General features: G+C 44.1%; 1 protein-coding gene across 1 annotated transcript in view; it reads right to left on the bottom strand.

The window, feature by feature from the left end:
* Positions 1–23,678, bottom strand: part of iqsec2a (IQ motif and Sec7 domain ArfGEF 2a) — a 61,528-nt gene that overhangs the window by 30,607 nt on the left and 7,243 nt on the right. The window contains exon 2 of the mRNA XM_035521871.2: positions 20,028–20,054. Within this exon, the coding sequence (XP_035377764.1) occupies positions 20,028–20,054 (27 nt within the window). The remainder of the gene's footprint in view (positions 1–20,027; positions 20,055–23,678) is intronic.

The following is a 23,678-nucleotide window of genomic DNA, read 5'->3' as shown; positions in this document are numbered from 1 at the left end:
ATTAGGGAGATGGCAACTGTTTTGAGAGCCAAAGCTCGAGTTGATCATAAACCTACACAGTAAAAATCCAAGCAACACCAAAGGCCTCATATCACAAGCGCATAAGAAAGTACTGCTCCAAGGCCATCTATTCCTGCTACCCAAATAACCTTTTTAACAGGATCACATGGCAAATCAGCTATTATCTTCTCTAACTCCCATCAGCTATTATCTTGGCATTGAAGTGCATATGACCTTGGGTTGAAAGTGAAATGCCATTTTCCCAACAAGTGAGAGAGAACGCCTAAAAACCCCTGCACTCATCTTATTCCTGAGAAGATGTGTGAAGATGCTACTGCACACTGGACAGTCAGCTGTAGGATGTTTGCTGTTTTTGTGATTAATGAGAGAGATGCCCAATTCTAACACATCACTGAGCTGTAAAATACCTAATAACACTTTTCTACATTGTTTCACACTTTTTCTTTCAGTAGTTTATATGATGCCTCCCAGTTTCCTCTCCTGCATTTTGGATACTGCCCACTAAAAGAACCTGTAAGGCCACAAGCAAAGAGAGCTGATCAAGGTCCTGAAAAGCAGCCAGCATGGCAGGAGTCAGATCAGAGCCAACGAACAACTGCAGCAATCAGTCTTATTCTGATTGGTGGCAAGAGGAGTCATGGGAACGCGCCAAACAGGAGGCGTCCTGAGGTCGCGCTTCCATCACAGCCTGCAGCCGGTGGCTTATAGATGACACCTGCTATGTGCACTGAGTGAATGCAGCTGCAGTACCAGAGTCCCCCAGCAAGAAGGACAAGGAAGCTTGAAAAAGACCAAATGAATGCGGAGGGGTCCCATTTCACATGGAAAGGTTTCTCATGCATGGATAAAGCCTAGTAATTATATAAAAGATATATAAAAGAGGTGAATTCATAATCTCTCTCTCTCTCTCTCTCTCTCTCTCTCTCTCTCTCTCTCTCTCATATATATATATATATATATATATAGAGAGAGAGAGAGAGAGAGCGAGAGCGAGATTCAAAATTTTAGTGAAGTACACAGAGTTTCCAGAGAAACAGGATGTTTCGGGCAGAGGTCCTTCATCAGCTGTGCAAGCAAAGTGCTTCCACAGTGAAAAATGCTTCCAAACTGCTAGCGCAGCTGATGAAGGACCTCTGCCCGAAACGTCCTGTTTCTCTGGAAACTCTGTGTACTTCACTACAATTTCCAGTCTCTCTACATCTCTTACTACAGTATGCTTCAGTTACTCATCTGGAGTCTTATTCATATATATATATATATATATATATATATATATATATATATATATATATATGTGCAGTAAGTTTAACAGTAGCATCCGTGATGTGGACTCCATGGATCCAGCAGCAACCATATGTGGTGCTTTGATTGGCGCTCCCTAATCTGCCGATTAACTCCCTCTCCACACTACCACCCTGACAACCAAAGCCACACCAGCCAGATTAATCTTCTGCAGTGTCACTGTCAATGAAACATATTCGCAAATGAAAGATTCTGACATTACGTGCCCAGCAAAGTGCTTTAAGATGACCCGGAGTGCCCACACAGCCTGGCAACGCCATTGGGCAAGGAAGTGTGCTGTGTTATCAGGGTCCTACATTTATTGATGAACTTTATCAATGTTGCCTCATCAAAACATGCTTGTGCATTTCTACATAACGACTCAGGCTCGTATTGGATTGCTGGGAGATTTACAGCCAATATTGAAGAGGAGTTTCAGAAATTGAACAACTGTTCCCGTATGTTACATACACTGCCATGTAACACATACGGTACACAAGGAAAAACATACAGTACCCAAGGAAACTGATTAGTGTTCTGCCATGTTAGCTGTTTTACATAAGATAACATTGGTTAAAATAGTGGAAGTAGTGTGGAAATTTCAGTCTGAATATTACTCACTGTGTCCCAAAGGCAGCGTTTTATAGAGGGCTTTAGCTCAACACAGCCCTAAAGCCCTTAAAGAGCCTTGTGCTGACAGCTTGTGGGAGTCATAGGAGGGACAAATCAATTCTTTAAGTCCTGTGGAAGCTCTAGTGCAAAGATACATGCCAGTGGTTTGAGAGGAATTTGTCCATTTAACACACTCTCCCTCCTACTGGTCCGTATGCCCTCACAACAAAGATGCACGTTTTGTACACTTTCAAGCAGAGTCCATTTCGCTCTACATTAACAATGTCAAAGCGTGACCTCTGTCAGAGACTCTCCCCTTTGTCTCCTCTCCCTCTCTTGAATTAGCGGAGAAGCAAGTGCCAAAAGGTCCCTGCACATTTCCGACTCTGTCAGTCTCTATTGTAGCGTACCATTTTATCAGGATCTCCAGCAATCTTACTCCCTGCTCAATGACTGCCCCCCCTCGAAACAGGAGATGGTATAAAACCCCTATAAATGCAATAAAACCATTACTGACATTCCGCCTCTTCCTCGGCCCACTCACTCTGTCAAGCAGACGTGGGCTATCAAGGAGGCGAACCGCCCCTGTTCATGTAAGCCACCGGTAAATTCACATTTTTGCCTGCGACAGAGTTTTGATGTTTCAGAAGGAGAGAAGGGTGTGCACCCCCCCCTCCCCCACGCTCTGACACCCAGGCTCACAGCTGCGCATTGCTCGTCCAAACTGGTAAATTATTGAGAATTTGTTCACCCCAGAACATAGTACTTCACTTCATCCCTGTTCAGGGTTTCTTTTTACAGCAGTATTTCCATAAAGCCAGGCTCAATACGCAATACCACACAAAAGGATACAGTATGACAGCATGACAGGTGTTTATGCTGTTAGAGACAATTATCATATTTACAGACGTACAAAGACTATATAGCTGTGACAATACAGAAGGCTGAAAAAGCTTGAATAGTGATGAAGGCCCTTATACCACTGCCTAATTAACGGTTTGTTAATTGCTACAAGGCAGCGAGTCAAATATCTTTCTGTGTTTTGTGTGATAGGAACTGTCCCACATATGGACAATCAGATATAGAATTACCCTAGAGAGCAAGAATCATCTCGTTAAAAAAGGTACATAGCCCAAACAATGTACTGTAAGGTACTGATCCCTTTCCTAGGCTGAGTTCTCTGGACACGGTTTGCAAACATTCTTAGTGTTTTCCAGGCATATTAGCTGCGCTAAACGTCTTGACAAACGTCCGACTGCAGAGTACATGTTGGCCAATAACAGCTGTACTATATTGGTAGGAAATGCAGAGTGTACTAAATGAAACACACCAAAAGCAGGAGAGAGAGAGAGCTAAAGAGAGAGAGAGCGAGAGACCGAGAGAGAGCGAGAGAGAGAGAGAGAGAAAGAGAGAGAGAGAGAACTACATTTACTGGCACAGAAGCATGCGATTAGATAACGAATTAATGGAAGCTTACCGCCACGTAGCCTGACAGAGGTGCCCCTTAGGTGGGGCAAACAGGAGAACACACGAACCCCATTCACACTCCCCTTCTCTCTCTCTCTCTCTCTCTCTCTTTTACCCTCTTTTACTCCCTCGAAAGAAATGCACGGCTGCATTCCTGAGAGTCCTCCTTACTCTTCTGCTCATGCACCTACACATACACGTACACGTACACACACACACACACACACACACACACACACACACACACACACACACACACACACACACACACACACACGTGCTTGCTCACATGTTCACATACCCAGACGTGTGAAAGAGCTCTTGCAGTGTGCTGTATGTGGAGGAAGTGCAGGAACACAAAGAGTAGCTGTTCCACGCCGACAAAGTGCAAGTCAAGCAAGCAAGCAAGGCAGTGCACATACCTCGGTAGAGGGAATCACATGTCTGTGTTCTCTTTATCTTATTATCTTATCTACAGCCATGCACAGAAGTCACAAATATATTTCCCAACTCAATAAAATCCATATCCAAGTGTCATGTATAGAATAATGACAGATATTGGATCAATTCTATGATACACCCTTTAACTGTTTCATAATGCCAGTACCTTGCTGCGTAAATAACATAACTTTGCAAAATTAGCAGAACATGAATTATTGCAATAAAGTTGTTCTCACGGAAAAAAAGATGCAAAGTAATGCATATAAGACCAGCTGTTAAATGGAGGCCTGTAAATCGTAAATGAGCACTCAATCTCCCTGTTTGCCAGTGACACCCTGAAGTTCATCATCTCATGTGTGTTGTGATGCGACTATATTATGTGCTCTCCCTGAGACCACACACGGGAGCTGGAGTTTGTACTTAGTCTGTTTACCCCTAGCAATTATGTGGCTCTTTTCTGACTTTATTTTGCCATTTTCAATCCTTGGATCCCTAGACAGAGTTAGAGATGCATTATTTATGTAAAGTCCGTTTTTGCGCCTTACGCTCGCACTCTGCATAGCCATTTCAGAATATAGGTGTCCAGATCACACACTGGAAACTGCTGCAGTTCACGGCTCATCACATATCAATGCTTACAGAGACATTCTCACAAAAACCCCCCAAATCAGTTTTACACGCTGCGTCATCAGCCAAGCATTCAGGGTAGCTCTTACAGATTCATGCCAGTGTAAAATTGCAGTAAGTACAATAAATAGTAGTAGACCTAGACAGCAGTTTGCAGAAAGAGCTGTGAGTATATAAGTCACGCTCAAACACGTAGCCTGGGAAGGAGCTTTAAACATTGCTGGATCAGACTACTTGCACAGATATCTTTTGGTGGCACCTAATCCCAACAGAGTCTGGTAAGGTCACTCGTATTTCTCCAGAAACCAGTGACGCTGATCTTTTAGCCGGCAAGAGGTACATGTTAAGCAGTGAGAGAAGGTCACCTTCCCAAGCAGGGTTTACCTCGCAGGCATAAAACACACAGGCTGCTTCTATTAACACATATACAACAGCTTAACTTGGAGGCCTTTTTAGTCCGTTCCAACAAAGGAAAGGCTTTTGGTTCTCTGTACTGGAACCTTTTATGTAAATGTGTACCTCTTTGACAGTATTACTTCATAGTATGGTACAAACAAAGCTAGGCCAAGTATTGAGCTTCAATCATAAACCTCACCAACAGCTTCTAGACAGATTTAATCTGAAATCCAATCATAACTCTCTGAAATATTTAGGAGTAGGTTTACCAAAGGAAATTTCTACACTGATATGGATCAATTATGGTCCTCATGGCTAAAATGAAAGCACATATACAGAGATGGAGTTCTGTATATTAATTGAGACTAGTCATAAAATAATTATGCAAAAATGATTGTTTTTCATGATTGTTTTTCCTACTTCAAGTTCTTATAGCAGCAATTTCCTGGAAACAATTTTCTAAATGTAATAAACTTCCAAGATTCATATGACAGGGAAAAGCACTAGAATTAGATTTAAAACTTCAAAACTTCAAAAGAATGAATGCCTCTACATAACTGAACCATGACTCCCATATTGGAACTTTGATTCATATGCACATCCAAGATTTCCATGCCAGACTGAAAGACGTAGAGCTAAATCCCCAGATGAAATTCCAGTTAAACATTTGGTTAGGAAAGAAGTATAAACTGCGTGGTAAGTTGAGGATAATCGGATAGTGTGTCTATGATCCAGAATTTAAAGCTAATGAGATGGACTACAGATTTAAAACCTGGATAACTAAAGGAGCAAAAGCATTCTATTTATTAACCAAAAGCAACTAAAAGTCTTCTGAACCTTGATAGGAGAGTTTGACTCAGAAAATCAAGACTTTTACGTATACCTACAGATACTTTAATCTACTATTTTGATGATTAAATATGAAATGCTAGACATAAATGACCCAGTAATGCCATTACTTATTGGAGCATCTCAGACAGAATCAATGCATTATATCTAAAATTTATGAGGGCTTCATGGTGGAAAAAAATTGCCACAAAATATACAAAAAGGAAAAACATGGAAATGTTGTCCTTTAATAGGAAGAGTGCTTTAAATGAGGTGATTCTAACGGCATGTACACCAACAGACAGGGTGGGAATTTGTGTGGAAGGGTTTTCATTAGCCCAAAACAGGAAACACATTTTAGTGGAGAGCCTGATGCATGCTGGAGATTGTGTAGGAGTCAGGAAGTCAGCCTTTGGCATATGTTCTGGGAGTGCACAGTGATGAGGCATTTTTGGACTGAGATACATAAAGCACTGGAGGACATATTTATTACTGAAACACCTTTCTAATTCTGTGTATTGCACAGACTGGATAATGATCCACATTCAGAATGGCTGGATAAATGGGATGGCTGGAGAATGGGATTTTTGATAACCCTCATTAGTCACTGGTTGTGCCCCAATTCTTCCACAGCAGGGCCCTGGATAGACCTAGGAAACTAAATAAATACACATACACATAAAATATGTCACTTAATCTACAAATAAATACATTTATCAAGTCCTGCTACAAACGGGTTGCATTTGTACTCTTATGGCCCGACAACCAACAGTAGGTTAGAACTTCTACATCTTCTACAGAGGTAAAATGCATGGGCCTGAGCACAAAACTTTACACCTCATATTTTAACATCACTAAAGATACCCGCTGTGCACAAAAGGGAAAGGCATAAGCCGATCATGCTGCATTCTGCCGTACTGAGGTTAAAGCACAGGCACAACAGGGTTTTGTTACAATCTGCACCACATAAGCTCAGCGCTAAATGAATCAACATGACACAATCTCCAGTGGCATCCCACAGTGCCCAGTGCGCACACGCTCGCCCAGGGTGCAGTTCATAAATAGGCAAACTAGCACCCCCCAAATGAAACCGAAGAGGAGTTGCAAACTCTCAAAGCAATGGTGCGTCACCCCCCACCTACGCCCCCACAGGAGGGTGGAAATGAGATTGCCTGAAAGCAATAGATTGAGTTTGATTTCAGTGGCTCGGTGTCGGTTCATAAGAGGTTTAGCAAACTTTAGCAGGGGGCAGGAAATGCAGCCCGTGATTTGATTGGTTCAGAATAAGCTAACTCACTAATTAAACATTCACCTGTACGTATTCACCCATAAACAGTAATGCCCTGCAGATGTAACATTAGCTATTATTCAGGATTCATTTACACATTTATACATAACCAGGTTGTCTTCAGTCTGGGTGAGTGGCATGATTTTATCATTGAAATCGGGGTCATTAATTAAGCATCTCCGGTATTAGGACAAAGTGCCTTAGATAAGAGCAAAGTTCAGCATTTGGGTAAGGAAAGAAAAATGCACTGGTTTACCTACCTGTGGTCAGAACAAAGGTTGTAAGTGTGGAAGAACATTTCTTTCTGTGTATCATCTCTCTCTCTCTCTCACACACACACACACACACACACTTGCTGACAGGCAACATAACTCCTCAGTATTTCCCCCCCACCCTCTCTCAGCCCTGTCACAATGCTCTGCAGTGATGTGTCTGGCGGGACCCCGGCATGGCGCTGGTTGGACCCGGGCATGCCCGTTGGAGGCTGTTTCCCCCAACGCCACATGTCTGTTCTGTCTACTGCAGGGCGCCTGAGCCCGGAGCCCTCAGCTTAGTCCGAGGCGACTGGTGCAGCCACAGAATACTAAATCCAGCCCTACGTGCGAGAAGGCTCCAGGTCTGAAGATCGTCCTTCCCAGAACAGTACCCTCAGAGTCTGATGCCATGGCAGTGGGATCTCGGCTGCAGTTACAGGAAAAAGTAACTGATTCCGTTAAGGAGAGATGATTCGGATTCTTGTTTGGTGCTGGAATGCTACTTTACGAATGAGACGAAAGTAAATACTCATGTCACAAATAAGGCAGTGATAAATTGCAAATGGTAAACTGCTAACAGATCAATTTTTTAAATTAAATGATAAGTAGTTGGCACAAATCAAAACGTCTTTGCAGTTACTGAAATGCAGTGTGTTGATTTATTGTACTAAGAATACTTCATTGTTTGGATCATCTGCAATCATACCGTATGTGCTATTGTCTAAGGGGAAGCACCTTATTCTGAATGGAAGGAGTGAAAATATCTTGTCATACATCCTGACGCATCATCTCCGCTTCAACTTCCTAATGGACGGGGCTCAGTCTTGCATGCTGTTAGTCCCCCTGCCACCTCCTGCGTTTCACACACTTCCCCTCCTCAGCTTCTTGCGGTCTTAGGCATTTAGTAAAAGATTAGCCCTCTCTTGACCTTGATTTAGTAATGATTTGTGATCCCACGTGTACATACCCTCGCATGAATGCGCTAGTGTACACCGCCTATATATCAGCGAGAAACGGCGTAGGTAAGGCAGTCGGCACAGTCAACTCTTCGGTTATCTGAATCGTTGGAGTTTTTATTCAGTCATCGTCAACATCATCGACATTCTTATATAGTTCAGTAAATTATATTCTTTAATAGTTCAATATATCATAACCATTGTCATTCATGTAATATACAGACATCAATGAATGTTCCACCTCCTTGGGTCAGAGGAGCTAGTGTCTTCGTATATACAGCATGACAGAGAGGAGATTTCCTCTGTGAGAATGTAAGGGATTGTGGAGCTGACTTGGCTACGTGAGCCATAGGAATCAACGTTTCATTTCCACGTTAGTCACGGAGGCCTTCCACACTGAACGTTTTGACTCGGCATCTCCGATCTGACACGATGCCCAATATCATCTGGAAAAAAAAATTCAGAAGCGGGTGTGGGGGAAGAAAAATCCAACTAAATAAAGAAACAAAGAAGTGACAGCCACTGGCAAGTACATGGCGTTAAATCTATAGAGCTCCAGCACTTTTAAAGGCTTAGTCGGTCACCCGGGCCAAAGAGCGTGTGCGGCGGAGGGGAGGGGGGCCGATGTACAACTGTCAGACTCGCTTGATCTCACTCCTCAGATGACAGGAGATTCTCAAGGACACGGGATAACAAAAACGTGAACATTGCCCCTCAAGAAGAAAGCCAATATAGCGACCTATACCGACATGTGACTGAACCTTCAGAGTGTTTAGCCGAGTCTGGTAAAGCTTCACCACTTCAGCCATGCCCTGCATTGATGCAGGTTCAGCATGATTTGTTCGCATTTCAAAAAACATCAAAACCGCAGTTTTACCATCAAAGGAAAAAAAAAGATTCCACTACAGAAAAAAAGACAAAAAAATCAAAACAAACAAAAAAACCTCAAAACAAACAAACAAACAAAAAAAACCCCAACTCACAATAATGAAAGCGTCATTAGCAATGAGTCTTCAGAACATGCATTAGAGTTTGAGAAACTCGCAGTGTTTTTATATTTCATTTACATTAGGCTACTTATTTTGTGCAAGTAACAATAAGGTTGTGAACGGCATCGTGATGTCATTCTAGACAGCCCTCCTCAGTGTGCACATGGATCTGTCGCTCATTTTTAAACCTTGTTCCCAGAACCCAGACACTGATTCTACACCATCTGTAGTGTCAGCTCTTTTATTCTGTTGCAAATATTGTTTTTGAAAACAATATCTTGAGTAGTCATTTCCTTTATCTACCAATCTGAGAGAGAGTGAGAGAGAGAGAGAGAGAGAGAGAACATGCTTGAATCAGATAGGAATCATTTTCCTTACCTACTTATTTATGTATGTGTATGAGTGTGCAGGTGTGTGTGTGTGAGAGAGGGAGAGAGAGAGAGAGAGAGAGAGAGAGAGAGAGAGAGAGAGAGAGAGAGAGAGAGAGAGAAAGAAAGAAAAAGAATGCACTTGAATCAGAGATCAGAGGCTCATTTTGGAGAGATATGTAAGCTATTCTTCCCATCACCCAAACTCTCCTCAGCCTATGACATCAGACTCACTGTTGCTTCACCTAATGAACTGACATGCACAGCCTCAGGGTTGGTCAGAGGGAATATGCATAGCAATGAATGGAACTTGTTTGACTTACAAGGACGCCAAACGCCAGCTTTAAGATTTCACTTGCATACCTGAGTGTGTACTTCAGTACATGCTTTAATTCTTACTAGTATGCCCACATCATTTAGTATGCACCGTCATTCCTAAAATGTAATTCTTTAAAGATCTTTTTTTTTTTTTGGTTTTGAAGCACCAAGTCCAGTATGATCTAATTACTCAGACTTGTAATAAAGTTAACGTGCTACAAGGCTTAGAGGCAAATCTAAATCGACAGTTTTTCTCCACTGTCCCCCTTATGGTCAATATAGTGTCCTGCACTGTATCATGTCCCTCACATGCGCGTATATGTTACGTACACTTCCACATGTCGTGTCTAAGACTGTGGTGGACGGTGCGTCAGGGCAAAGTGAGGGGACCAGGCGTTGGCACACGCGTTTGCTTGATGAAAGGTGTCAGGAGAAGCCTACGGCATGGAATGGCCGACATGGACCAGGGCCCACTGAGAGAAGAGCGCCGAGAAACCGAGAGGGAAATAGGGAGGTAGAGAGAGGAAATACAGCGAATAGCGAAGTCGTACAATCGATATGGCTTTCAGAGGGGTCCGGTCACACCTGCCGTCCTGACAGGATAGACTCTACGTTAGCCATATAACCTGTTCTTTGATTGTTCTTTCACAGGGAAGTAGATGGGCCTGCATCTTTTATTGAGTTGAGTTGAGGGCAAGGAGGCAAATATCGAAAAAAGTAAAAGGCATACATACAAACGAGCGCACGCACCCTCACACACACACACGCACGCATTTCCTTTTTTTTTCGAACACATGGTGAGAGCAACACGAGACGGCACAACACAGACGACAGTGAAGCTTCACAGCGGCTCAGCAGACAGAGCGAAACTTTCCAGAAAGCAGAATCACAGGGGAAAGACAGAGCAGAGAGAGAGAGAGAGAGAGAGGATGAAAGCAGCAACAGGCGGCGGGGCAGAGGCGGAGGGCTCGTGTCCTTTGTTGCGTTGTTGGTTCTGTTTTCTGTCACTTAGCTCATCACCTCTTCAGTTCACCCATCACTGTCCAGCTTGAGATGGTCTCTGTCCTTTCTCTTCCTTCCTTAAGCACAGAGAAGGCGTCTGTCCATCGGCAGAGAGGTCACAGGCTGCAGGTGACATGCTAGTGCAAAAGAGCTGTTCTTTTGTTGTTGTTTTTGTTGTTGTTTGTAACACTTTCAGTCCAGTCAAGGCGAGCGTTAGAGTCGACCGGCTGAGCAGATGCACACAGTTTGAGATCCGCAGTTCTACCAGCAATCATATACCCCGCTGATTCTTGGGTGAAGGAGGCGGGGCTAGAACAAAGGGTGGGCCTTGGGGTGCTGGTTACCTAGAGGAGGGGCTACTGCACTCAGAGGCGGGGCAACAGAACTGATGGGCGATGTCATCATCTTCCTCTTCTCTACGAACCGACAGGAAGACAAACAGAGAAAGGTAGAGAGAGAGAGAGAGAGAGAGAGAGAGAGAGAGAGAGAGAGAGAGAGAGAGAGAGAGAGAGAGAGAGAGAGAGACAGGGTTTCAGACACATAAAGAGAATGAATGAGGATATATGGTAATAGAGAGGGAAAGAGTACTATTGATGATTGAGTATGGATGCAGGAAAAACTGATCACTCACTATAATTTGCCTAAAACACCAAATTTGTATTGGTGTTATCATTTTTTAAAACTAAATAATTATTTATCTATTATTTATTTTGTCAAAGAAATCTCTAATGCCAGAAAATTCTGAGTAAAATACTGAGCTTTGCATTAGTAATATATTGTATTCGATAAACTCGATTCTTGCACAGCAGAAAGCTGTGTTATGCATCACATCCACCAGAGGGCAGCCTTATATTATGAGAATTTCATGCACTTCATTTTCTATTAGCGCCTCTATATTTTTTAACATGTACTCCAACTCCAACACCAACTAATCGCATAGGGGTTCTACTTGATATTTATGTAACGGTACAAGATGTCTCAAATATATAATATTTCTTAAATCTGTTCCTCATGTAAAACACATCTAACTTAAACAAGCTTGATTTGTACATCTAGCCAGTCTTCTTTATTAAGAAAAGACAAATCTGCACTTTTTAAAATCATTGATATAATAATAGACTAATCAGAGAAGCTCAGTGTGGAAGTGTGCAGATGGTAGAGTGAGGCAGAACTGATGACTGCATGGGTCACGACACCGACAGTGTGTGGGAGAGTGAGTGAGTGTGTGTGTGTGTGTGTGTGTGTGTGTGTGTGCGCGCAACACGCATGTGGGAGCGAGGAGTATCATGTCCGTTGTGCTCTCTGTGTGTGTGCGATTCATGCACCAAGAGGTGGGAGGCACGGTGTTCGAATGGATGATATGAGTGTGCGAGTGCGCGCGTGTGTGTGTGTGTGTGTGTGTGTGTGTGTGCGCGCGCGCGCGCGCATGTTTGCCCACTGGCAAAACTAATTTTGGTCAGTTTTATTTATGTGTATATGCAGTAATTGTACACTGGGGAGTGGAGAGACAGAAATCATTGAAGTAATTGAGAACATTCGAGTGCTCATTCTGGCGATGGCTTCACTGGACAGCTCATCCCAGCATCTTCCACACATAACAGGAAGAGAAGAAAATGATCTTGTATGTTCTTTGAAGAGAATACCGACTTATAACAGAATGCTTTACCTGGCTATAATCATGTAACAACAGTAATAAACTGTCATTTTAATTAATTAAACAAACATTTATCATGTGGGGTTGATGATCTATCCATCCAGGAAACAGAGCTGAAAACTTATCTGCCTAAAATGTTATTCATGTTGAATAAATTAATGCAATCGATTCCAATGCTATTTAAACTACTCATAGCAGGAGATTTAATATAATTGGTATAGTACATTACACTTATATAGGTACAGAGTGAAATTGTATAAACTATGTTTGCAAAGATTGTAAAGACTTAAAAAACTTTTAAAAAGATAGGTCATATCTTTTTTAATATGTCCTTACAAGATTACTATACCAAAATCTAATTGCTCACTTTCAGCCCTATACTGAATACAAAGATAATATTTTCTGGTGCCATTTAACCATCAACAGGAGGTGGTGAAATATTATTATTATTAGGTGGTGAAAGAATTTCTCTTCCTTAGCTAGCGTTGGATGGTGAGACGCGTCTCATGGGAGCGTTTTTTCCCTGCAGTGAGGCACTATGGGTATTTGAGTCTCAAATGTTTAGCCGTGCATGTACGTGAGAAGACCGGAAAAGCGAAAGCTCCGAGGTGGAAGAGGTAGTGATGGGGTGTGGGGGGACAGTAAGAGGGGCTGGTTTTGGGGTGGGGTGGGGGACACTCCGGCCCTTACCTTGCCTGCTCCGTATGCCGGGCAGGGGGGAGGGCACAAGGCGGCTTGGGCAGGAGGAGCCGCGCGGGGCAGCAGTACTGGTGATGGGTCGAGTGGTTGTTTGCGTTCAGACTGGTGTGGAGGGAGGTAGTAGCAGTAGCAGTAGTGGTGGTGGTAGGATTGGTACAAGTAGTAGTACAGGTGGGATAGGATGGTGACCTGACAGAGAGAGAGAGAGAGAGAGAGAGAGAGAGAGTAGCGGAGAGGGGAAGATAGAGATAGACACGGGAAGAGAGAGAGAGAGGGAGAGAGAGAGAAAAAAGTCAAGAAAGAAACAAAAGGAAACAGACAACAAAGATAGCCACATGCGTACAGTACAAACACCTTGGCAGCAGCAGTAGAAGCACAGTTAAGCAGCACTGTGTAGAGTTACGTGGCATTATGAAGCCATACACAGAATTTGTTATAGCTCATGTTCTCGTTTGGTTTTTTTGGGTTTTTTTTATCCACCCAGACAGGTGTGTGGGCCAGTACCAAGTCAGAGTTATGCAGAGTTATGTAGGATTTTACTGAACTAGCCTACGTAATGTGAGTTATGAAGAGTAATGTAGCATTATACAGTACACAGTACAAGTAAAAAGGGAAGAAATCACTGCGTGTTTTTTAGGGTTGTTCATGACTGCACCTTACACGCCTATGTGGGATAAAAGACAACGTCCATCCCAGGAGAGCAACACTGGTCTGCTAAAAATATCTACTACTGATGAAAGAAAAACATGTCTTACAGAAAAAAAGTAATAAAGTTTTTTTTTTTTTTTAAGTACGTTAGGTTAAAAAAGTCAACAGAGGACGGCGGTGAAGCGTGAAGCGTAAGCGATCGTCCTGTAAATGAGTTAACTCGCTGAGCTAACGACGGAATCCTTTCTTTCTCCAGGAACACGAATCTGATGCACATAGACGTGTGTACCTTAGAGCGGCTGAAAGCTTTGTGTTAGGTAGAGTCACAAAAGCGAAAGAAATATGCAAATAGAACACAGCGTTCAGGACTGCAGAGACATAAGAGACGTATTAATAAATCATAAGGTAAGGCCGGTGTATTAACCAAGGCTCAGGATGACTGAAGTAATTAAATGCTTACAGAGCGTGTGGAGTGCACAGTAATTACATTTAGGCATATGCACCCACACCTCTGCACAGCTAAGCATTCAGAGTTAGCTACACAAAAGCCATATAAGTTATTTCTGATTATCTATGCATCTATGAACCATGTGGGAGAAGAGATTCTTTGAATGCAGTTAAAGAATCACTTATCAAATGTATTGAGTGTTATATACATTATATTATATGCAATATATTCTGAGCACTTGCTGGGTTTTAAATGACAAAAACCTTTTCTGGCCACAGAACAGTCAAACCTCCCTGAAAAGTGGCTTTCTGTTCACCAGCCATCATCTGCCACCAGCACGGCAGCTGACCTGGACGTTTTACGCTGCCCACATTTCTTTTGCTGTGACTATTTACTTATCGAATCTAGGAAGACGTTTTAAATTTTACATGTGGGCCAGACTGGAAACACGGCTAAACGTGAGCACTTCCTTCGCCATACCGAGCCTTCTTCTGGTGAGCCTTCACCACTGGCTACGGAATCTTATTTATTAAGGCTCACAATAAACACGTCAAAGCACTTAGCAGCGTCAGTAGCTGAAGCACACACAAAGACACACAGCGGGGGGGGGGGGGGGGGGTCTCAGAGAGGGATGCAACAGAAATATAAACTCAAAAGAAAAAGAGCACTGTGGGAGAAGAGTCAGCAAGAAGGGGAGGGAGAAAAAGGGAAAGAACGAGAGAGAGAGAGCAGGAATGAGGGTTGAATGGACGTGTGCGACTGAAGGGAGTGATGACAGGATGGGTGTAGTGGGATCAATGGGGAGATGCCGGGGCAAGGAATGAAAGATTGGAAAGAGTGTCCATATGTTGGAAGGTCGCAGTGGCAGGACGTCCTTGGAAAGGCTGAAGTGAAAGGGCGGGGCTTCACGTGGAGGCACAACATGCACGGGGGCTACAGGAGACTACATCTGGGCCATTCGACGGAAATCTTCTCTCTCGGGCAGTGCGTTTTTAAAATCGCTTGCAACCGAGGCGGAGGGGAATTCATCTAAGGGCCTTCCTTGCGACGCACCGCTCTGTCCGCCATTGGCTCGATCTTCCTTGGGATGACACCAGCTCCGTCAGCTCACGTGGGTTTACGTTAGAGAGTGGCCGCGACGTCCTGGTGCGAGAGGAGTGATGAGGCTCGCGGCTCTAATGACGAACACGTGACCATGTTGAGACCTTGGGAGTGAAGTTGATTTATGGAAGAGGTCTCGAAGTCGTTAGGAAAATCTGGCGTTACATGACATCTAACAAGGGCCTTGTCCGACTACACACACACACACACACACACACACACACACACACACTCAGCAGATTTATAAGGTCACGGCTCTGTGTAACACAGCCACGGAGGATGTTTCCCCCCGACCTACCAATACCAACCGACTGCTTCGGTTCAAATGACCGCCAAACATAACAGCTCTTCATCATTTGACACTCAGATGATGAGCTGTTTTACTAGGCCACATTCAAAACCCTTCTGAGAATGATGCAAGTCCTTCGAAAGAGAGCCAGCTTCCTGTGATGAATGGTCAAATGTCGCACGTCACTGTTAAATCGAACGCGATTTCAAAAGCCATCGTCACTTTCAGTAAAAGCAGCTCTTTCCACAAGTGCTGCCATCTGAATACAGGGTTTGATAGCCACAGTTGACACCCCTCCCAACACACACACACACAGCACTTAACATTTAGATGTCAGCTGAATTACAGAGTTGATAGGTCTCAGAACACAGGTAGGGAGGAGGAATGAGAGCAGGAAGGCTTTGAATAAGCCTGTGGGCCTTTCTAATCATATTTGCATGCAGGTCTTATAATTCGTGTTTTGTGTGTGTGTGCGCCCCTCCCCACCACTCTTGTATCCTCTCTTTATCTATTGTGCTGTTGCGTTTTGGTCTCGTTTGGTCACCGTTCTGTGTACAACGCTCCTACGGAAAGAATTTCTTGTCCGTTTCTCTCTTGTGGCTCGCTAACCTCCTCTTCCTGCTCTCTCTCTCCCTCTCGCTCTCCCTCCAGCGCCCACACTGTTCTCCACGTAAACGCACTTGTGATAACTCTTCATGTTCCCACAGCAACCATTCTCTAGCTGAAACCCAGGAGTGGGAGTGATAGATGCATAGAGATGTGAGGCAAGAGGACAGGAGAGTGAAAGAGAGAGAGAGAGGGGGGGGAGAGGGAGAGAGAGGGGGGAGAGAGAGAGAGGGAGAGGGGGGGAGAGAGAGAGAGGGGGGGAGAGAGAGAGAGAGAGGGGGGGGAGAGAGAGAGAGGGAGGGAGAGAGAGAGGGGGGGGGAGAGAGAGAGGGGGGGGAGAGAGGGGGGGGGAGAGAAGAACCGGGGAAAGGGGAGACACGGGAGGAGGGTGGAGGGAGAGAAGAGAGGGATGGAGAAAGATGTGGAGAACCAATATAAGAGAAAGAAGGGAGAGGTGAGAGGAAGAATGAGAAGAGAAAGGAAAACAGCACTGAATTTTACACAAACAACCCAGAGCTGGTCTGAACTACAATCGCAGAGAGCTTCTTCATCATCATCATCACCTGGCATGCTGCCTCATGCCTGGATTTGGCCTGAACAGGCTAGCTCACCTCTGACCCTGCCCGTCCGATCTCATCCCGGTCAAACCGCGCTGTGCGGACGTGCCGCCCTCGTTCAGGTGGCCTGTCAATTTATCTCCTCCAAATCTGGCCAGCGATATTAGCTCAGGAGACGTGCGCCTGTCGTTTTATCTCAGGCGGCGTCTCTCCGTCATTCCGTGTTCGCATGACACGTATGCCTGTCGGTATGGTGGGAAATCACATTGAAATACTTCTGCTCTCTGTTTGCATCAGAAAGGTCACCAGAAATTAAACCTACAGTGTCCGCATTCGTGTAGCAGAATCAGTGAAAGATGGAACAAATATCACAATACACTCATGCAGGTGTAAGTCACCAAACAGCAGGCTACTATTTACAATAACACCATTTTGGAACACTCAGTACAGAAGTACATTTATTAGTAATGCCACTTCTGCTGTATTCATTAATGCAGCCCTGTAGCGAACTGATCCATGGTGGGTTTGAATAGTGGTCCACCCTGATGTGAAATTCACAAAATGCAATGCAAGTGTGCCAATTGCGAGTCAGCAAGCAGCGAGCTGATTTGTGCTGTTCCAAGAAGCGATGTGAAAACATGCCCTCAAACATACAGAGAATAATCTTAGGTAGTCCCATAAATGAACCAAAATACACGATAAGAGTCAAAACTGGGCAGGTCCTGAATATAGAAAACTCAAAAACCAGAATCGTGGCTCATAACTATGGAAAAGTACCCAAAGACATAAGTCAGAGTGTATATGTTCTACTCCGCCCTCGAGGGATGGGTCCTATAGCCGTTCTTTCCTTCACCTAGGAGTGATTACAAAAACCTGGACTGGGTTTTTATTCAGAGGCTAGAACTGAGATTGGGATGTACAATCTCACCAAGCCAAGGTGGGGACAGGAAAACCTGGAGTGGAGCCGCCCGCCCTGCAGACGCGGTGGTGCGAAAGTGAGCGAAGACCTGGGCTTGCGCTTTACCCGCTAGCCTCAGCAGCGAGGCCGCAGAACAACACGCCACAGCGTTGGCGTGCTTGAACACATCAGCCAACCAAAACCCTCCGTCAAGCCCAGCAGGATGCAGCGGCGGACAGTAATCGGTAGGGTGCTGCGATCCGACTGGAGCTGAGGCGTCCTCGAAGGCAGGTAACGCACAAAGTGCTCAATTTGGTCTGGATGGAAAACAAAAATCTTGAAGAACGGTTCGGTGGTGCTAAACCGGTTGCATCACTAAATCCTTCATTGACATTTCTGATTTCTCCTCACACTATATTTTGGCACAATGGCTTGACTCTGCTACGGTGTATGAGTACGTCCCAGCATACGTAATCGTATCTGTGGAAGTGGAGAACTAAACGTTGTACAACGTGCATTTATGGACATATAAGCACGAACGTGCATGTATCACCTTAATGGAATACAGCATTAAACTTTGGATCACACATACCAAACTCTCCAGTGCTCAGCTCGCACCTACTGAGACAAGCGAACAGCGGTATAGCCGTGTCTCTGGGGAGCTTGATGAGCACCTAGTTACGTCACGTACAGTAACAGCTAGATTTCACCCTCCTTATTGCAGTTCTCTATTTCTCACATCTCCATCTTTTAGGGTGTCTCCTGTGCTGGGGGTGGACGGCGCATCGTCGAGGGACGGCCTGGGGGGGGGGCGTGGCGCGGCGCTGCGCCGCGCGGGGAGCTGGGGGGAAGGAGCCGACTCCTCCATCAGCTGCTTGTTCACGCTGGCGCACCCCACCCATCTCTGCCTCCACCCTGCGACACGAGGTGGTCATTAATCAACCCTAACCCTTTATTACTCCGCTTTGCTAACGATCAAGCACCAAGTGCGACTCCGAGCGGGGAGAGGCGGCGCGGTTTATCGCCCAACATCGTAGCGGCATTGCTGGAAGCGGACAATCGTATTTTGCATATCAATATGAGCACGAGGACGCGTGGGGCAAAGGACGAAAGCAGGACAGATGCGTGCAATTATTTAGAAGTGTGACATCACTGTGCCCTTGTCGCAAACTATGCAGTCTAGCCTTGTGCTTCTACCATGTAGGGCAGTGCAGGCAATAATGTGTGCGGCGCAAACAAGTTGTCCTAGGGATGACACACACACACACACACACACACACACACACACACCCCACTCTTTTTTCCCCCCCTTTTCCTCCATCTCTTCCTCTCATAATCACAGACTGAGAAAGAGAAATATAGCCAGCGAGAGAAAGAGAGAGAGAGAACAAGGTATGCGTGCAACTTTTCCTCTTTTTTTAGCAATGCAGTTCATCTACAGGCGTTGCCATGACAACCCATCATTTATCCTTCAGATCCGTCGTTCATTTCCATCCAGAGGAGCCGTCACGGAGATGTCGGAGAGCGAGGCTGGCCAGGGCCAACTGCCTCCCTCTCGATCCTACAAATTCCACAGCCGTGGCCCACTCCGGCTCCGTGGGCCGTACCGCAGCGGTTAAAACGCAGAGATCAGACTCCCCAGGTTCACTCGATTATCACCGGTGTATGACTGTCTCATTAACAAAGGTCAGAATTTAAAAAATAATAATAATCTACCCTCTGAACATCTCGCCTGACATTTAATTTGGCTCCCAACAACCCCCCCGCCACCCCGACCCCAAAATCTGTGTAATTACTAACGTGTCATATCAAATGCGCAAGTGTACCAGTGGTCCTTGGCCATACAAATACATAGACACATTCTTGCAGGGCATTGATTGCTACGGCAACAGCTAATGGGGAGTCTCATAAATGACGCATGCCCTGAGATGATGCCTTGATGGCTTATGTAAGGCTTAGTCTTTCGAGCTTCCGGCGCAGGGCTCTCAGAATCTCTCAGTATCCGTGACCTTTTGCACACCGGACCCCTCGTTATTCTAGTCCAGACGAGGGCGCGCCAGAAGAGAAGGTAATACGTCATTCTAATCAATGGCATGTCTACTATGCATTCACTTTGACCTGGATAAGCTAACGCACTGGCGCCCCCGCAAGGAGTAATGGTCTTCTCATGGAGCGGTGCGGCCCCACATGTCTCTCATCCAGCATCGTAAAGGAGCAGTTCCATGGGAAAAGAGAGAGGTGGAGAGAATGAGGACTGAGAGAATGGAAACAGTACAGACCTGTCTTTGTTGGAGTCTCCATCTGGCCTGCAGATCCAGCAGGGTGGAGGGTGGTGAGAGAGAGAGAAAAACGGAGAGAGTGCAAGAAACAGAGAGACAGACAAACACACAGGGACAAATGCGAGGAAGAGTGTCAATAACAGTAATAACTGTAAACGCAAACATGTCCAACTCAACAGGTGCATGAATAACAATGGAATGAGCAATGTTTAATATCCTCTTATATCTCAAGTAGTTAAATGCACATGACTGTCCTGTTTCTTTCTATAACATAACAAACTTGGTACTTATCATTCCATCACAATAACTCATGTTCACGAAAAGGACAAATCAGCACAGCTGTGGAGTAGGTTTTCCAATTACAGAATAGGAAAGAAAGCAAGTGGCACGTTTCTAAGTCTTAAAGCTTATCTCCTCCATATGTGCCAAGGACGGGCCAGCGAGTGAACGGCAGCATGGGAGATTGCCCTGCTGGCAGAAGCAGCTCCATCTGCTAATAGTCTGAAGGGAGCGATTGGAAGAGACGTATTAGGAGGCACAGTTTTACTACCACTTACAACTTGGGACTCAAAGTACGATTATCATTTCTTTCAGATGTGCATGCGTGTGTGTGTGTGTGTGTGTGTGTGTATGTGTGTGTGAGTGAGAGAGAGAGAGAGAAAGGGAAAGAACACCAATACCTTGAATTTGATAGCAAAGTAATTGTTTTTTGATAGATTTTTTTGCTTGAAAGCACATAGAGTGTAGCATAGCACTGAGCACAGACACACAAGCTGCATATAGGCAGAATTTGGTGCCACTTGAATTCCTAAAAACCAAGACTTTATTCTATGAAGCAGTAATGGATAAAGATATTTATACACCTACAGAAAGTGGACCGAGCATTTTCAAAGCTGCATCGTGTCTTCTCCCGGCATTGGCTATGTTCACGTTACACAAATCAGGGATAATAAAGGCATTTTTTATTTTTTAAAAGTGCACATCAGTGAAACTGCCTCTGTATCCTGACAGCTATCGCTTAAATAGATGCTCTGACAGTCAAGAAATGACAGTAAAGGTAATCAGCATGTCAAAATTCATACGCTGTCTGACTGTATTAACCAATCAGGACGCTTCTCTGCAAAGAGGCGGTCCCCTAGGCCTGCCAATTATTTCACGCGGCCACAGGCAGTGTCTTGACGGGCAGGCCGAAGGGCGGGCTTTGGAGCGATGCTTGGATAGAGGGCACGAAACTAAATGGGCGCGATGAACACCTTTGGGGGCCAAGTCTAGTACAAATCAGCAAGACACACAAGCATGGCTTTACACAGCTCCAATGCTCAACCCCGACTGTTTTCCCAGATCTGATCTTTTTGCATTGACCTTTTGCACTCATGTTTATTAGTGACCCATACTAGCGTCCACAAAACACCCGAACATGTTCATTTGCATATCAATAGAATCATGTGCATGACCTGCATGAACAAGAACAACATAAAGTTAGATTTATATGGCAGTCCATTAATGAAGCAGCAAACCAAAACAACAGTGACTTCGTCAGCTGTTTGTCCAGATTAAAGCAAGAAGGTGAAGCAGTGTTAAAGGTCCAGGCCTGGCTGTTTAAGGCCTGTTTAAGTGGATTTTACTGGCACCTCTGTGCAGAGAGGCATGAGACAGCAGGCACGGATTCAGGCCGCTTTTAAAGTCTAAAAGTTCTAAAATTTAAAGTGCCTGATTTTAATCCTAAACTTTAATTGCGACAGGTTCCAAGGACTCACAGTAGAGCATATCCAATCAAGTAGCCAATAAGAAACAGTTTCCCAGAGTCACTCTTGCTACCCTATCAGATTTGAGTGATTTAGGAAAATGAAAGGCATAGATAATGAAGTACAGACATTCCAAAGGGGAGCTTTAGTATTAACAGAGGCCTGACATTCTGCACCACAAAACAAGAAGGGCCTTGCTATCATGCAAAATGAAGAGAGTTAGCCAGATTGCTACCGTCCATGTATGTGTTGGAACTTCTGTGTTGGTGGGGTGGGTGTGCAGGGTGGCCACTTTAAAAAAAAACCCTGAAAGGACAACTCGGGACAGAAATATTGCACTACAACACACATAATTAAAAAAATAAGCTATTTACCCAGCTAACAGAGCTGATCTAGAAAACTGTGATATAAAATAACGTTTTACCCATTGTTATATATGTGATATAAAATAATGTTTTACTTCGCACCTACTTGTGGTATATAACTATCATTTAATGTGAAAAAGGCGTAAAATTAATCTTTCCCGCTCTTTTAAAGGAAAGGATGTGCTTACCACTGAGAACTGAAGCAGATTTTTTTGTTCTTTTCACTGCATTTCAAACAGCGTAACTGACTAAGTGCAGATTTGCTGCTGAACGAAACACAAGCTATTTGCTCTGACATGACCCAGTATCATGCTAAAATAATATTGATCAGAGAAAAGCAACTTCCAATTCACTCCAGAAGCAGAACAAATAGGTGTCCATCCCAGTGTGAGCTGAAAAACTGGACTGCCTGGCCTACAACCAGACATCTGGTCACCCTAGGAGGCTGGCATCCTGGGGATCGTAAAGTAATGCCATTGTCTTGATGAAAATGAATCCAGTGTGGGAGTTTTTTTGTTTAATTTTACTTAAGTGACATTTACAGCTGTGACATTTTTGCATGCTGCTCTTGCATCTTCTTGCATGTCCCAAGCAACTAATCAGGAATCATGTTTGAATGCCAAGAGGTTTGTCTATTTTTATTTTTTTTTTTAGTTCCAGTAGCAAGAATTTATTTCAGACACAAATAAATACATTTTATGATGCGTCCAAGGTACTGAACATGGACTTTGAATTTTTGCTCACTTTCCGGTGCTCAGTAGTATGATTCAGTATGATTCAATGTGATTCAGTATGATTCAACCGATGCCTTCTGTTAGCCAAATTTCTGTGCTTAGTCTTAGACTCAACCTCGCTTTAAAACTGGAGGACAAAATGGTCTTAAACTACATAACAAAACATTTGGGACCTTAAAGTGTCATTTAGTTCTTTTCTGAACTGTCCTAAATTCTCCTAGTGCTGAATCTGACTGGCATGCAAGTGCTTAATTTAATCCCAATTAAGGGATTATTATGACGATACCTCCATCGCGCTCTCTTCTGACACACCATATATTACTCACTGGCTCCTATCCATGACACTAATTGCCACCTTTGGTGCATAGTAATTATTCCAAGAAATAATGTGTCCTTCTTGCCCACAAGGAGCAGCAACATCCCTCGTCTGCACATGGGTGGAGAGTTAAAACAAATGCTTTGAGATACCTCCACCAGGGGCAACATATCTGACCCCACCCTCAAGTTACGCCTGTAGTGATTTACTTTGGGCATCATTACTGCTGGAAGAAAATGTCCTTCGAGCATTTGCTCATGGATTCCAACATTTATTGAATTAAAGTCTTTGTTTACATAGACAAATCTATCTCTTTCAGAGAGGATTTATGGCAAGTGAAATGCTACCATTAAAATGTAATGCTTGTTAGACTGCACTTCTGTTGAGAAGAAGAGACTATTTCACAAAGGGAGCCTTAATCGATTTAAGCTTTGAAACAAAAACATCTAACAAAAAAACAAAAACCCTAAATGTGAAAATCTGCAATTTGT

This window comes from Electrophorus electricus, chromosome 25 (genome assembly GCF_041902795.1).
Source record: "Electrophorus electricus isolate QZ-2024a chromosome 25, ASM4190279v1, whole genome shotgun sequence".
NCBI lineage: Eukaryota > Metazoa > Chordata > Actinopteri > Gymnotiformes > Gymnotidae > Electrophorus > Electrophorus electricus.
Note: the sequence above shows the minus strand (reverse complement) of the source record. Positions and strands in the feature narration are given on the sequence as shown.